Genomic DNA, 12972 nt, shown 5'->3' with positions numbered 1-12972 from the left:
AGGGGAGTGAGGGGTTGGAGCAACCCCTCCGTTGCACACCTCACCCTGCTCCCCACTCCACCCCTTCCCAAAGCCCTGACCCTGTTCCATCCTGCATCTTGACCCCTTTTCCCTTCCCCTGAGCAATGCAGTCTGGATTTCAGGGGGCCTGGTGTGGTGGCAACAGGGATTCTCCTGGCCACGTGTGTGATGGGAGCCATAGTGGCCTGGCAACCTGTTCTGCTCCAACTCGCTGTGCCAACCTTCCAGCCCACTGTGCTGCACTTCTCCGTGGCACAGGGAAATAGAGCGCTCTGGGGCTGGAGTGCTCTGCTTCCCACTGCCACTGAGATGCTGCACACAGCCGGCCAGAAAGGTGGCATGGGGGAGGGGAATGGAGCGGAGCAGGCTGCTGGGCTGCTCCAGCTCCCGCTGCTCTCACAGTGAATATGGGGGGGGGGGGGCAACCCCTGCTGTCATTGCACCAGGCCCTGTAATCCCCCGGATCCCTCCCATACATAGAAAGGTTAAAGCAGCTGCCACAGGGCCCCCAAAAGTGCAGGACCAGGGGCAGCCACCCCGATTCATCCTATGGACAGGATGGCTCTGGGGAAAGTTCAGGGGCTGGAGTGAGTGAAGTGGATAGCAGGGGCTCTCTAGGTGAATAGGGATGGCACACAGCCCAAAACAGTTAGGTGCCTCGATAAAGGACAGTTTATTGTCCTAAGCAGGAGGGTGTGGGGCAGGGGAATGAGAAATCTACATCCCATCAGCAGCCAGAGGGAGTCCTGGATGCCTGCCCAAGGCTAGGTTTTTTGGCTGCTTTGTCACTAACTATCCCCCCTCCTTGCCAGAAAGCTGCCAAAGGACCCATCAGTTTATACGGGTCTCAACCAAGTCATCCGGCAGATAGAGAGTATTGGAAGGCTCACTGGCTACTTTCACAATAGCAATCTATTCATCAGGGATAGTGCAGTGTCCACGGCTACTCCCTGCAGACTGGGGGAGGGAGGATACTGCACACAGGGCTAGCAGCACACTCTGGGAAAGGTGCAACCCAGGACAATACGCAGCTACAGTGAGATCTTAACAAGGCTGGGCTGGCTACTTAGACTCCTACCCCCAGGGAGCGTTCAGGGTGTTATATGTTCTTGGGTTCTTTATGGTGCTCCAGTCAAGTAGATGACTTGGGGTATGTCTACACTACCCCGCTAGTTCGAACTAGCGGGGTAATGTATGCATACCGCACTTGCTAATGAAGCCCGGGATTTGAATTTCCCGGGCTTCATTAGCATAAGCGGGGAGTCGCCATTTTTAAATCCCCGCTGCTTCGAACCCCGTGCAGTGCGGCTACACGGGGCTCCATCTAGGTAGTTCGGACTAGGTTCCTATTCCGAACTACCGTTACTCCTCGTGAAACGAGGTGTACCGGTAGTTCAGAATAGGCACCCTAGTCCGAACTACCTAGTTCGAGCCCCGTGTAGCCGCGCTGCACGGGGTTCGAAGCAGCGGGGATTTAAAAATGGCGGCTCCCCGCTTATGCTAATGAAGCCCGGGAAATTCAAATCCCGGGCTTCATTTGCAAGTGCGGTATGCATACATTACCCTCCTAGTTCGAACTAGGAGGGTAGTGTAGACATACCCTTGGAGGGAGGGAAATTCTCCAGTTCTCCACCACGTATGTAAAAGTCTCGGCCTATCTGGGAACAATGCTTGTGTTCTGGCTTCTGCAGATGTGGCACTGAACTAGCAGAGCCAGTGCTGATGTGGGTGGAGCAGGTAGGACACTTTAAGGCACTTGGGTGGGGTTCACCAGGGGAAGTTGTGCAGATCCTAATGATTAGGCCTATGTGGAACAGCACAGTGATGAATTCCCCCTCAGGCTCATTTTTTGAGGTTTACAGGATCTTTCGAAAAAGCCTGCCATTTTCGAAAGAACTGCGTCTAGACCTTTTTTCCAAAAAGCGCCATGATGCGATTATACAAATGAAGTGCAGGATATTTAAATCCCTGCTTCATTTTCACTTTCGAAGTGCCTCGTTTACATCCCTCTGTCGACAGAGGGATGTAGTCAAACATGCCCTAAGGGAAAGGGTTAAAGGCTATAGTGCAGTGGGCTAAAGCCTTTTAATAGGAAAACAGGTGCACTTAATGAGGGCAGAAGGGGCATGGAAAGGGGCTGAGTGTGAAAAACTGCTCTGTAACCTGAAGACACATTTTAACTGCTTGTCTGTGCTTCTGTCTCCATTACACTCACCCCTTCAACACCAGTTTTCACAGGCAGAGGGACTGAATGCTGGGAGCTGGATGCCTTCCTGAGAAATCCCAATTCATGAGGCCAGCTCCTGTGTAAATCTAAGACCTAGAGGGATGTCAGCCAGTAATGTTAAATCTTAGGAGGAAAGATTTGGAAACCTGGATATAAACAGTTTGGCCAGAAGGTGATGTGAGTATATGGTAGGGGTTCAGGGAATATGAAAACCATCTAGAATTATCTGCAGGGGGTAAGTAGCCAGGAGGGAGAGGATACGGTTACGTGAAGCAAAAGGATATAATAGGATTAAAGGAAAATGTGTGCTGCCTCTAAGGAAACATTTCCCCATGAGAAAAAATATCTGAATGCACGGTGGTCTCGTCAGGGAAGAATTAGGAATCCCAGTGCTTGAGTCCCTGAACACTGAAGACTACAAGGGGGAGGATGATCTGGTGGGTACGGCTTCAGGGTTCACTCTGTCACAGGTTCCCCGCATGATCATTTGTCTCTGTGTGCCTGAGTTGCCAGTCTTCATAATGAGGATAGCAACACTGCCCTAACTCACATGGGTGTTGTGAGCATAAATACAGTAAGCTCATATTCTGTAGGAATAGGGGCCATGTGAGTACTCAAGACATCTGGAATAGACTGAAAGGAATGATCTTGCATCATCTGTACTAAATAGTTTTTCCATGGCTATTTTCTATTATAGTATTTATATCTTCTATAGCAGGGCTGGGCAAAACGTGATCTGCGGGAGAGATCCGGCCCGCCAAGCCATCGCATCCAGCCCGCGAGGGCCTCAGCCAGCTCCCGGCCTGCCCTGTCCCCACTCGGCACTCGGTGAAGCCGGCTGCTGCAGGGCCATGTGCTTCTGTGAATGCTGAGAGCCCAGAGGGAAGGGGCAGAGGCTTCTTACACTACTCCTGCCCCCAGTAGCTCCTATTGGACAGTTTCTGACCAGTAGCAGCTGCCTGTTTTCTGGAGAGGCAGCATGTGAAGTGCCTCTCCTTTCTCTTCCCCAGGGCTCACATGGCCCCTGTAGCTGCTATGAGCAGTATAGGGGCATGGAAGGCAGGGACCCTGGTTAAGGAACCTGATAGACTGATGGCTGGGAGCCACCCTGGCAAGGTCTCCCAGCTAGAGCCAGCCTCTGGCACCCCAGGTCCTCCCTCCCCCAACCCTTTTCCCCTCCTACCTCATGTAACCCAAACCTTCTGCACCCCTGCTCCAGCTCCCATACACCTTCCCAGACACTGTATCCCCTCCTACACCCCTCCTCAGGACACAAACCCCTCCCAGACCCTGCACCCCAACCATGGGTGGGCAGGATAGCCTCCATAGGTTGGATCCGGCCTGCCTACCCCTTTGATCTAGAAGGTGGCCACTCTACCATTCCCCTGACCCAAGGCCAATTGAGACTTGGGGACAGGGGAGTGCATGGAGCCTCCTCCCCCCTACCGGGCGTGCGGCACCAGAGGGAACTTCCAGCTGTTTTGAACCCTGGCAGGGTGGGGACGAGGTGCAAAGACTCCACATGCTCCCCTGCCCTCAGGCCAATCAGGGTCTGTGGGTAAGGAATCACGTAAAGTCTCCTGCCCTGCCCCATCTGCCCGAGTCCCCGCCCCTTCTGGGGCAGCCTGTGACCACTCTCTTCTACAGGCTTTGGATGAGAAGGTTCATTGAACCTTATAGGGAAAGATCCCTCTGAGCATTACCCTTCTGTGACGGTGTACCTTGAGCAGAGATCCTATCTAAATGTAGATGCCAATAGACCTGCTTATACATCAGTGGTGGGCAATAACCACCTCACGGGCTATCTTGATTCACCAGGGTTAGCCCCTGATGGGCCACTGCCATTGTATTTACCTGCATCTCCGCATGTATGGGTACTTGCAGCTTCTGTTGGCTACAGATCACTGTTCCTGGCCCAGTCTGTGCCACTTCACACACCACCCAGGAATAGCGATTTACAGCCATTGGGAGCTGGAAGCACCTGTACCTGTGGAGGCACAGGTAAATGAAGCAGTGGTGGCCCACCATTAACCCTGGTGAACCGCTGCTGTCTTATTGCCTACCCCTGTTATCCATGCATGTCCCTATAGCCAATTGGCCATTAACTTGCATTGTAGCAACTGCAAAAAGTGCTCCCACACTTACCAGGATGAGAAATGAAAGGGGGCACTTACTAGTAGAAGCGTAAACCCGCAGGACCCAGAGACAGTGAATGAGATTCAGATGGTGAGTCAGATTTTTCCTCGCCAAGCTCAGTGTCACATCAATGGCCTCCAGATTCTGCACTTTCTGCCCAAACTTCCTGTCTGTGAAAGTAAACAGGAACAAAATGGTGATGGTAAATAAAGTATGGCTTTCAGCAGTGCCTCAGAAATGCTGCATATTGTGGTGTAATCATGCCACATCCTTCAGCAAGATATTTTATATGAAGATAGCAAAGCATTTACAAACAACATTTATTACTAAGGCTTTATAATACACCTGTCAGGGAAATAAATTATTTTTCCTTGTCCGTTTACAGATAGGTAAGATGAGGCACAGAGGCTGGTGATTAGTTCAGCGTCACAGTCTCCATATGCAAAAAACAGCCATGTAATTTTAAATTGAGAGAAACAAGACAGAACTACAGTAAAGTCTCTATAAAAAGAGCTCTCTGTGCATATGTCCTTTATAACATGTGGCATAAAAACTGACTCACAAAATGGCATCTCTTTTTGCAAAAATTGCCAGAAATGGAGAGGTGCAGAACACAGAAAACAAAACCATGAAAATTATATAGCCGCACACATCAGGCCCAAAGTTCAATGAAAGATTCAACAGCAAAGCCTTGACATCCTAGCTGTGTTCCAAATACTGAGACACTGATGACAGATATAACAACGAGTGAAATATGTTTTTGAATGTGAGTTTGGGACACAGAATCCAAGTCACAAGGGAAAGAGCCTTTGTATGTTTCCATATTTTGTATGGGAATCACTGTCCAACTGTATTTTATGAGTAACACAAAATGCTATTCAGGAGCTCAGAATGAACTTCACATACAATCTTTCCAACCTGTCCCTTCTGTCAGAGACACAGGATCCAAAAAGCAGTATACCTATTGCTTGAGCTAAACAATGATCTCCATCATTCTGTCATCAGAAGAATTGCTTTAAAACTGCAGAAATTTGACTTGTTTCAGGAATAATCAGCCTGGGTTTGTTGGGTCTTTTTTTCCCCTATTGGCTCCCTGCAAGCAAGGGCAAAGATGGGCAAGCAGGAGGAAAGAGTTCGGGGGTGCACTGCAGGCCCACCACAGTCCCAGACTGCGCACTGCGGGGGGATCTAGTCGCAGAGTGTTAGCGTTCGTTTAGGGATTGACTTGTTTTTTACTTATTTTAAAGTGGGATTATCTTGATTTGGGGTTTATTGTGACTAAATTGGGGTGATTATTTAGAGGATGAAAGTTAGCAATAATCAACTTGTTAAAATATTTTCACGTTATGTCTACACTGAGAAGGTTTGGCGACCAAGTGCTGATGACATGCAAAAGCAGTCAAAAGTGATAACCGGTCAAACCCAGTGTTCTGCTTCCCATTGTCGACATTACATGGCCACATTGCTAGCTCCCCTCTTGACAGACAGAGCAAAGCAATGTGGGTAAGCATTCCATAGTGCAATGTTGTGGGAAGGCAGTGGCTGATCACTGTGCTTCTTGGGATTCCCTTGTAGTTCGCAGAGCTCTCCGTGCTAAGGAATGTCAAAGAAGCACAGCAATCTCTCCAGCCCTCCCACGGCAGCAGCAGAACAGAAGCATTCTAATGATTTGTTCTTTGTTTTTTTCCCCAAACAGAGCAGCTCACTCAGCTGTCAGATATTTCCTTGAGCTTTGAAAGCGGAGGGACAAATGCCTGGAGGGCAGCAGAGACCACAAAACACTGAGCACAGCCATCAGGGCAGGCATTGTGGGATACTGGAGGTAGCCAATTCTCTCAACAAAACAAACATCAGAGTCCACACTGGCATTTTGTGAAAATAAAAGAACAGGAAAAGACAAAATCTCTTGCAGAGGTAGACATTTTTTATCGCCAAAACTGATTGTTTTTCCCAACAAAAGTCGCATAGTAGTGTCGCACTCTTTCATTGTTTTCTTGACAAAAGGTAGGTTTTGGCTACAAAACATGTCAGTGTAAACAAAGCCTCAGATTACAGACCTGATCTTTACTGTGATCTCTGGCTTTCTATACCCTCCTCCCAATCCCTTTAAGCAGCAATGGCACATCAATACCTCTTTGGCCTACTTTAGCCAATAGGCGAAGCAGAGGTAAAAGAATGCTGTAGTCTGGCTGAGCTGTCTCTGCAGCATTCATCAGAGCCTGCAACAAAGCTTCACTCCCCCCTTTGCTGATCATGTAGTGAATTCGTCGGTCTGTTCCTAAGCACAGAAAATTAAAAAGGAGGGATAGTCAAGAACTTTCCTGTCACAGTGCTTTAAACATAGCAATAAGTGAACATTATATGATTCAGAGGATGCTTATCAAGCCAAAAGAAGCGCAATAAATGACCATTCTCTGTGTTTTTCTTTTCCAAACAATTATAAATATAAAGGCATTTGCAATATTTACATCTGGACTTGGATTTTAACTGTCCCGAGGGTTTGGAGCTGTGGCTCAGGCCAATCTCTGTTCCATATCAAAACCATGTGTGGTGTTGTCTCTTGCTCCAGCTGCTATTATCTATATAAGCCACCACCTGCTGGACCTTTCAGTTTGCATTGAAATAGGCTAGAGAAGAATCAGAAGAGACACTGACAGATTTCAAAGGAGTGTAATGGTGGATGATCTTTCCCTGAATATTGAAATTAAAATAAGTGAAGAAAAGAGTTTCAACAGTGCCTAGGGTAGAGGGATGAATCCTAGGAAAGCCTCCAAACAAAGTAGGTCTCCAGTGAAACCAAATGCTAACTCTCTAGGTCCTATTGTGTCAACAGCTCATAATCCACAGACTTCTTAGGCCAGCTGTGAAGTTTTCGACTGGAAATCAAGGCTGGGAATATTATGGACATCTGTCCATGGAGGGAGAAAGAACTCAAATAATCTATAGTGAATCCATCTGTTTTAGGGTTTCTCAAAGTGACCCACAGACCTGCTTTGAGAGAGCTGCTAGTGGGCCCATGCCACCTTGTTTACCTAAAGGTTCTGTAGCCACAGAGCCTTGTGGTTCCCATTGGCTCTGCATTGCCGTTTCCAGCCAAGGGTAGCTAAGGGAAGTGCCGGCCCAGGCCAGGCTTAAAGGCTTTTTTCACAAACTAGGCAGAATTGATTTAGCAAACACCAGAGAGAGATCTGTGGTCTGTACCCTATTTTAAGGCCACCTACCTTCATTCTACAAGACAGGAAGGATGGTTCAATGGCAGGCGTGTTGTCTGGGGCTCAGGAGACCTTGACTCAATTTCCAGCTCCACTCCAGATTTCCTGCATGCTCTTGGGCAAGTCACTTAGGGTACATCTAGACTGGACAGTTTTTCCGGGATTCCAGAGGTATCCCAGAAAAACTCTGCCACATCCAGGGAACACGTTTGCTCTTCTGCTTTTCTTGCAGAAGAGCAAACATGCTCTTTCGGGGAGCCCTGTATACCTCATTCTACAAGGAATAAGAGCTCAGCTGAAAGAGGAGGCTTTTCCCCCATTTGGCTCCATCTAGATGGGACCAAATGGTAGTAAAGCCTCTTCGGGAAAAGAAATCGGAAAAAATTACACAAATTGTGAAGTGTATTTTGCATAGCTTTTTCTGAAAAAAAAAAACCCCTATAGTGTAGACCTAGCATCAGTCTCTGCGTTTCAGTCCCCCATCTGTAAAATGGGGATAATAGCTCTGCCCTATGTCATAGGGTGTGGGGATTGTAAAGACATTTCAAAGGTTGTGAGGTACTTAGATTCCAAGAAGACCCTACAAGTATCTAAGACAGAGACATTAAGACTTCAGTACTTACCAATGGAGAGAAGGCCTGTGAGAATGCTGAGAACATTAAGGATCATCTCCTTGTCCTGGGAGCTCTGCAAGAGGAACACATTTTCCCATCTTGGTAAATGAACTCAAAATAAAGAGTCAAGGGCTTTACTTTCCAAGACACTCAATGCTATCCAGGGCTGGATATGAATGCAGATGTCTTTGAGGACCAGAGGCATTGCTGTGACGCTTTGATAAAAGGGTACACTTACACTCATATGGGCACTGGGGGTAGCAGGCCTCATGCTAATAATGGGTTTTAATTGCCACTTGGTGTCATAGTAATCATACCAAATACAAAGTGGTGTTTAAAATATGAGGGGTAGGAGTGGGAATGCAGAAACCATTGAGAAACCTCTCCATTTGAGCCAGTCTGCCCAACACTAATTTGCATATTTCCTTACTGCTTTAATTTCGTTCTGTCTATATACTCTTCGACTACATTCTCAAAGCTGATATCATCCCTAACACACAACTTAGTTTAGCATAAACATCGAACCAGCATCTGCAGTATATGAATGACAGCTTTCACAAAGGGAAAAATCCAGGAAGAGGTGAAATTTAGAACTTCAGTCCCTGTGTAACACTTTGGGAATGCTCAGAGATACCACCATTTGCTGCGGATGGAGATGAGGTTGTGTGTTGTTTTTCTAAATTACATTTCTGCATGACCTGGCCACTTTTTCTTTTTCAATTCATGCTTAAAATTCTCAAAGTTGCACAGGATATCATTTTGCTACTGTCAATAGACATTTGAGTATTCTGTATCCAGGGCATCCCTTACCATCATTTGAAGTCCCAGTCCCATCTTTAAATGTTGCTTTGCACCTGTAATGGAATCCCAGAGCCTGGTAACCGGAATTTTGACAATATGAGAGGTTCTTTTGTCATACTTGTAGTGAAAACTAAATTAACATTATCTGGAGTAGATAATACAGATTGCTAATGTAACATGATCCCAAAACAAATCTTGTATTTAAGAGAATGGGATAAATTAACCTGTATATGGGGAGTGGGAAACCAGTGTTTAGGCTAACTCTTACAGTTAGTGGGTGGTGGTATAGCAGACACCCATCTGAATCCTCCTTATGCCAATATATTTCACTACTGAAGAGTGGAGGAGGAATGATTTAGAGGTTATAGTCTGCATTACCATGTATTTATGTTCACTATTATTTTTAACAGGAATTCCTAATGCAATATAAACCTTACTTCATATATCTATCTATATCTGTCTATATCTATCTATAGATATATATATCGCCTATCATTGCTAAGAAACTTCAAGTTCTTTGTGCAAGCCACATATATGTAAAGGAGTCACTCTGTCTCCCACCAAAATCATAATGATATTTTAAAAATATACCTTTCCTCCTGGTAGTTATAGAAACATATCCTACTGTTACACAGGCTTGCTATGGCCATGTGGTTCCATAGCTCAGGGGATTAGGGCATTGGTCTTGTAAACTAGTGGTTGTGAGCACAAATCTCATTGGGGCTTAAGTGGCATTGTTTGACTGGGTCTCTGCCTGGGAGACTCTTGCTTCCATGTCACTTTCTTCTATTTACTCCTTCTGGGGCATCTGGCATTGGCCACTGTCGTAAGACAGGATACTGGGCTAGATGGACCTTTGATCTGACTCACTATGGCCTCTCTTATGTTCTTATCTCTTCAACAACCACTGAAGAGCCTGACATGCTTAATATTTTAGAGCTGCACCGCCCAATAGTTGAAGACAGGAAGAGAATTCCTTATCTAACTAAAACTGCAGTGGAAAAGCTAGCAATCCCAAAGGCAACCTTATATTTGGCCTCTTTGGGAGTTTTATACAGTCTTTAATTACATGATCATCCACTACTTTTTCCACAGGTCCCCTGCTTCATTCAGTGCAGTGGATGATGTCCAGGGAATATATGAGGGTTGTGTGATTAATTATTATAAAACCACTTCATTGGTTGTAGAAGTGGAAGAGTAGTGAATGAGTTGGGGAAAACTGAATTCTATCCTTGCTTCCTCCATACAGATCTTATGTAATGTGGGACAAGTCACTTATTCACAGGGGGCTACTAATAATGTGTACTTCATATTTAGGAGCATTAGCAAGCTTACTTTCCTGGCATTTCCTAACTTTTGAGTGTTTAACTTTGCTGCAACATTAAGAATGATGTTTTAACATAGGGTTTTTTGCATTTAAAAACTGAAAACACATAAAATCCAGCCTATGGAAGGACATTGCCATTGACATTACGGTTGGTCAATAGGATTGGAACATTAAGTAGATTCACCTGACAGTCCTCTGCTATATCCCTTCAACTTTCACTGATCTGAAAGGCCAAAGAAAGGTATCAAACTCAAAGGACTTTATGTCCTGTCCTTCAGGGTGATGAACATCCACAAACTCATGGGTTCCAACTAGAGATGTCAATTCTCATCACCTTTGAAAAAAATCAAACTATACTCTCTGGTTTTGACTTGCTGTCTCTCAGTATCCCTTTACCCTGTAGGTGAATGGACTTCACATTTAGGTTTCAGCAGTGAATTCTTCATTGATTTATGTTCCTATTACACTGGGTTGTTTATTTTAGCTGATTGCATTGTGAGTTTCCTAAGCCATTAACACAAATAGTGATGACACAAGATAGTTTCAACAGGTGTGTGCTTTATCGAGGGACTCAAATGGACAAGAACATGAGGGGCTGGCGGGATAGACATTAAAAATATTGAAATAAGAGCCAGCAGAAACTGCCACACATTATCTGAACATTTATTCTGAATATTTAAACTTGGTTACTGTGTCTATGCTCCTTCTATTTGCTTGCCATCGCTGTTCTAGTAATGGAGTTTTCTGGTTTCTTTTACCACTGGATGACAAATGGAGTCTAACAAAAGTCACCTATTGACCTGAGCTGCTAGTCATAAATTCAGGGTCTTAAGGGTTGTTCCAATTAGGAGGAGAAAGTGGTGAGAGTCAGGTGTCTCTTTGATGCAATTTTGTTTATTTACAAAGAATGCCTTGCTTCTTGGAACATAGGAGGAATCAAATAGTAGAAGACAGTGGCCTTGTTCATAGGTCCAAGACTCCTTCCGCTGGCACCCCAAACCAAAACCACCTGCCTCGAGGCTTCTCTCAGGATCCTTTCCAGACTATGTCTCCTTGACTATGTCTCTCTCTACTCTTTCAGATGCACACATCAAAGCAGTTCCACTGAGCCAAGCCCTAGACCCTGCATTTGAAATCACCTGGGCAACATGACTCAGCGTCTAGTCAAGCTTTTTCACATGCCTGTGTTTTAGGTGCTACTGTTATCCTTTCAGACACTTTAAAATAACTTCTTTACATTCATCTTGAAGGTAATGTGGCAGCCACATCAGCCCCATGACAAGAACATTTAGCCAAATCCATAGCAATAGCAAAACACTCCTTGACTTCACTGGTATCCACACGGCAAACAGTAAGGGTACATCTAGACTGTGGTGCTATTTTGCGATACCAGAAGTATCCCGAAATAGCAATGCCACGTCTTTAAAAGCGCTATTCCAGCATCCCTGTAACCCTCGTTCCACGAGGGTTAAGGGATTAGTAGGAATAGTGCCTTATTTTGAAATTTGGCACTGTCTACACAGCGCCACATTTCAAGATAAGCTCTTTGGATCTATATTCGGAAATTTACGTAGCGCAAATTGCGTAGCTTATTCCAACAGAAGGGTGCTGTCTAGACACACCCTAAAAGTATTGAAGAATATTTGCAAAAAGTAAATATTAAATTCATAATAGTGAGTATTTATGCAAGAAATTGATGTAAAAAGGTTATGTTTATACAATAAGAAAACAAACTATCGCGATTTGTGTCTGATGGAGACAGAAAAAAAATGGTATATTTAGGCTTAGGTTTTCAAAGCTGTCAAAGGCTTTTAATTCCCATTAAAATAAATTCAATTTAATTAATTAGTACTTGCCACAAGCTGTTTGTGAGTAAAGTGCCACCAAACAATTCATTCAAAGAATAGTACTTAGCAAATAATTTTAAATAACAAATACACTTGTGAAAAACACAATCTGTGCCAGGACCATAAAAGATATATAACATAAATTATTCAATACTAATTACTTGCCCAACTCTGGGCAAAATAACGATTATTTTAAAGCAATATGTGATGGCAAGAAAAGGATTCAGATACAGAAAGCAGATAGGACAATTCCTCTCGTTAAATTTGCTGTTCCTCCTGCAACATTTATAGGTGTTTGGTATAACAGATTCACAAAAAATAACCCTTCCCATATGGGATTTTACTGACAGGATTTTGGGTTTAAGCCAAATTCACCCACTGACAACAATCTCTTGCTGTGCTTCATGCCATGCAGATATATGAGGTCTAAATTTAACAAATAAAAAAGTATAATCCTAAACTACTCAGCAACACCCTTACATTTTCAAAGAGTTTTTCATCCTGGTTTCTGCTCAGCACAGCCCCATCTGTCCCTATGAACTATGAGTAGAATACAGTTAAATTCAGGTCCTCCATGAGCATCATCTAACATCAGTTTGGGAATCAACCTCTGAAACCCTATGGCTTTTGTCAGACCCACCAATGGGAAGAAGAGGGCAGCCAAGGGAGCAATCAATCCAGGATTGGGTGATTAAAGGGGTTTGGGGCTCCCAGCTGCTGCTGTTGCTACTACAACCGCAGCAGCAGCCAGAGCCCTGGGCACTTTCAATCTCTGTCAAAGTGCCAC

At 44.9% G+C, this 12972-nt stretch overlaps 1 protein-coding gene across 1 annotated transcript in view; it reads right to left on the bottom strand.

The window, feature by feature from the left end:
- The window catches only part of AGBL1 (AGBL carboxypeptidase 1), a 485420-nt gene that overhangs the window by 446270 nt on the left and 26178 nt on the right, over window positions 1-12972 (bottom strand). The window contains exons 2-4 of the mRNA XM_075897043.1: window positions 8220-8283; window positions 6516-6662; window positions 4423-4554 (exon numbers count right to left, since the gene is read on the bottom strand). Of these exons, the coding sequence (XP_075753158.1) occupies window positions 4423-4554; window positions 6516-6662; window positions 8220-8283 (343 nt within the window). The remainder of the gene's footprint in view (window positions 1-4422; window positions 4555-6515; window positions 6663-8219; window positions 8284-12972) is intronic.

The sequence above is a fragment of the Pelodiscus sinensis genome, chromosome 14 (assembly GCF_049634645.1).
Source record: "Pelodiscus sinensis isolate JC-2024 chromosome 14, ASM4963464v1, whole genome shotgun sequence".
In the NCBI taxonomy this organism is placed as follows: Eukaryota; Metazoa; Chordata; order Testudines; family Trionychidae; genus Pelodiscus; species Pelodiscus sinensis.
Note: the sequence above shows the minus strand (reverse complement) of the source record. Positions and strands in the feature narration are given on the sequence as shown.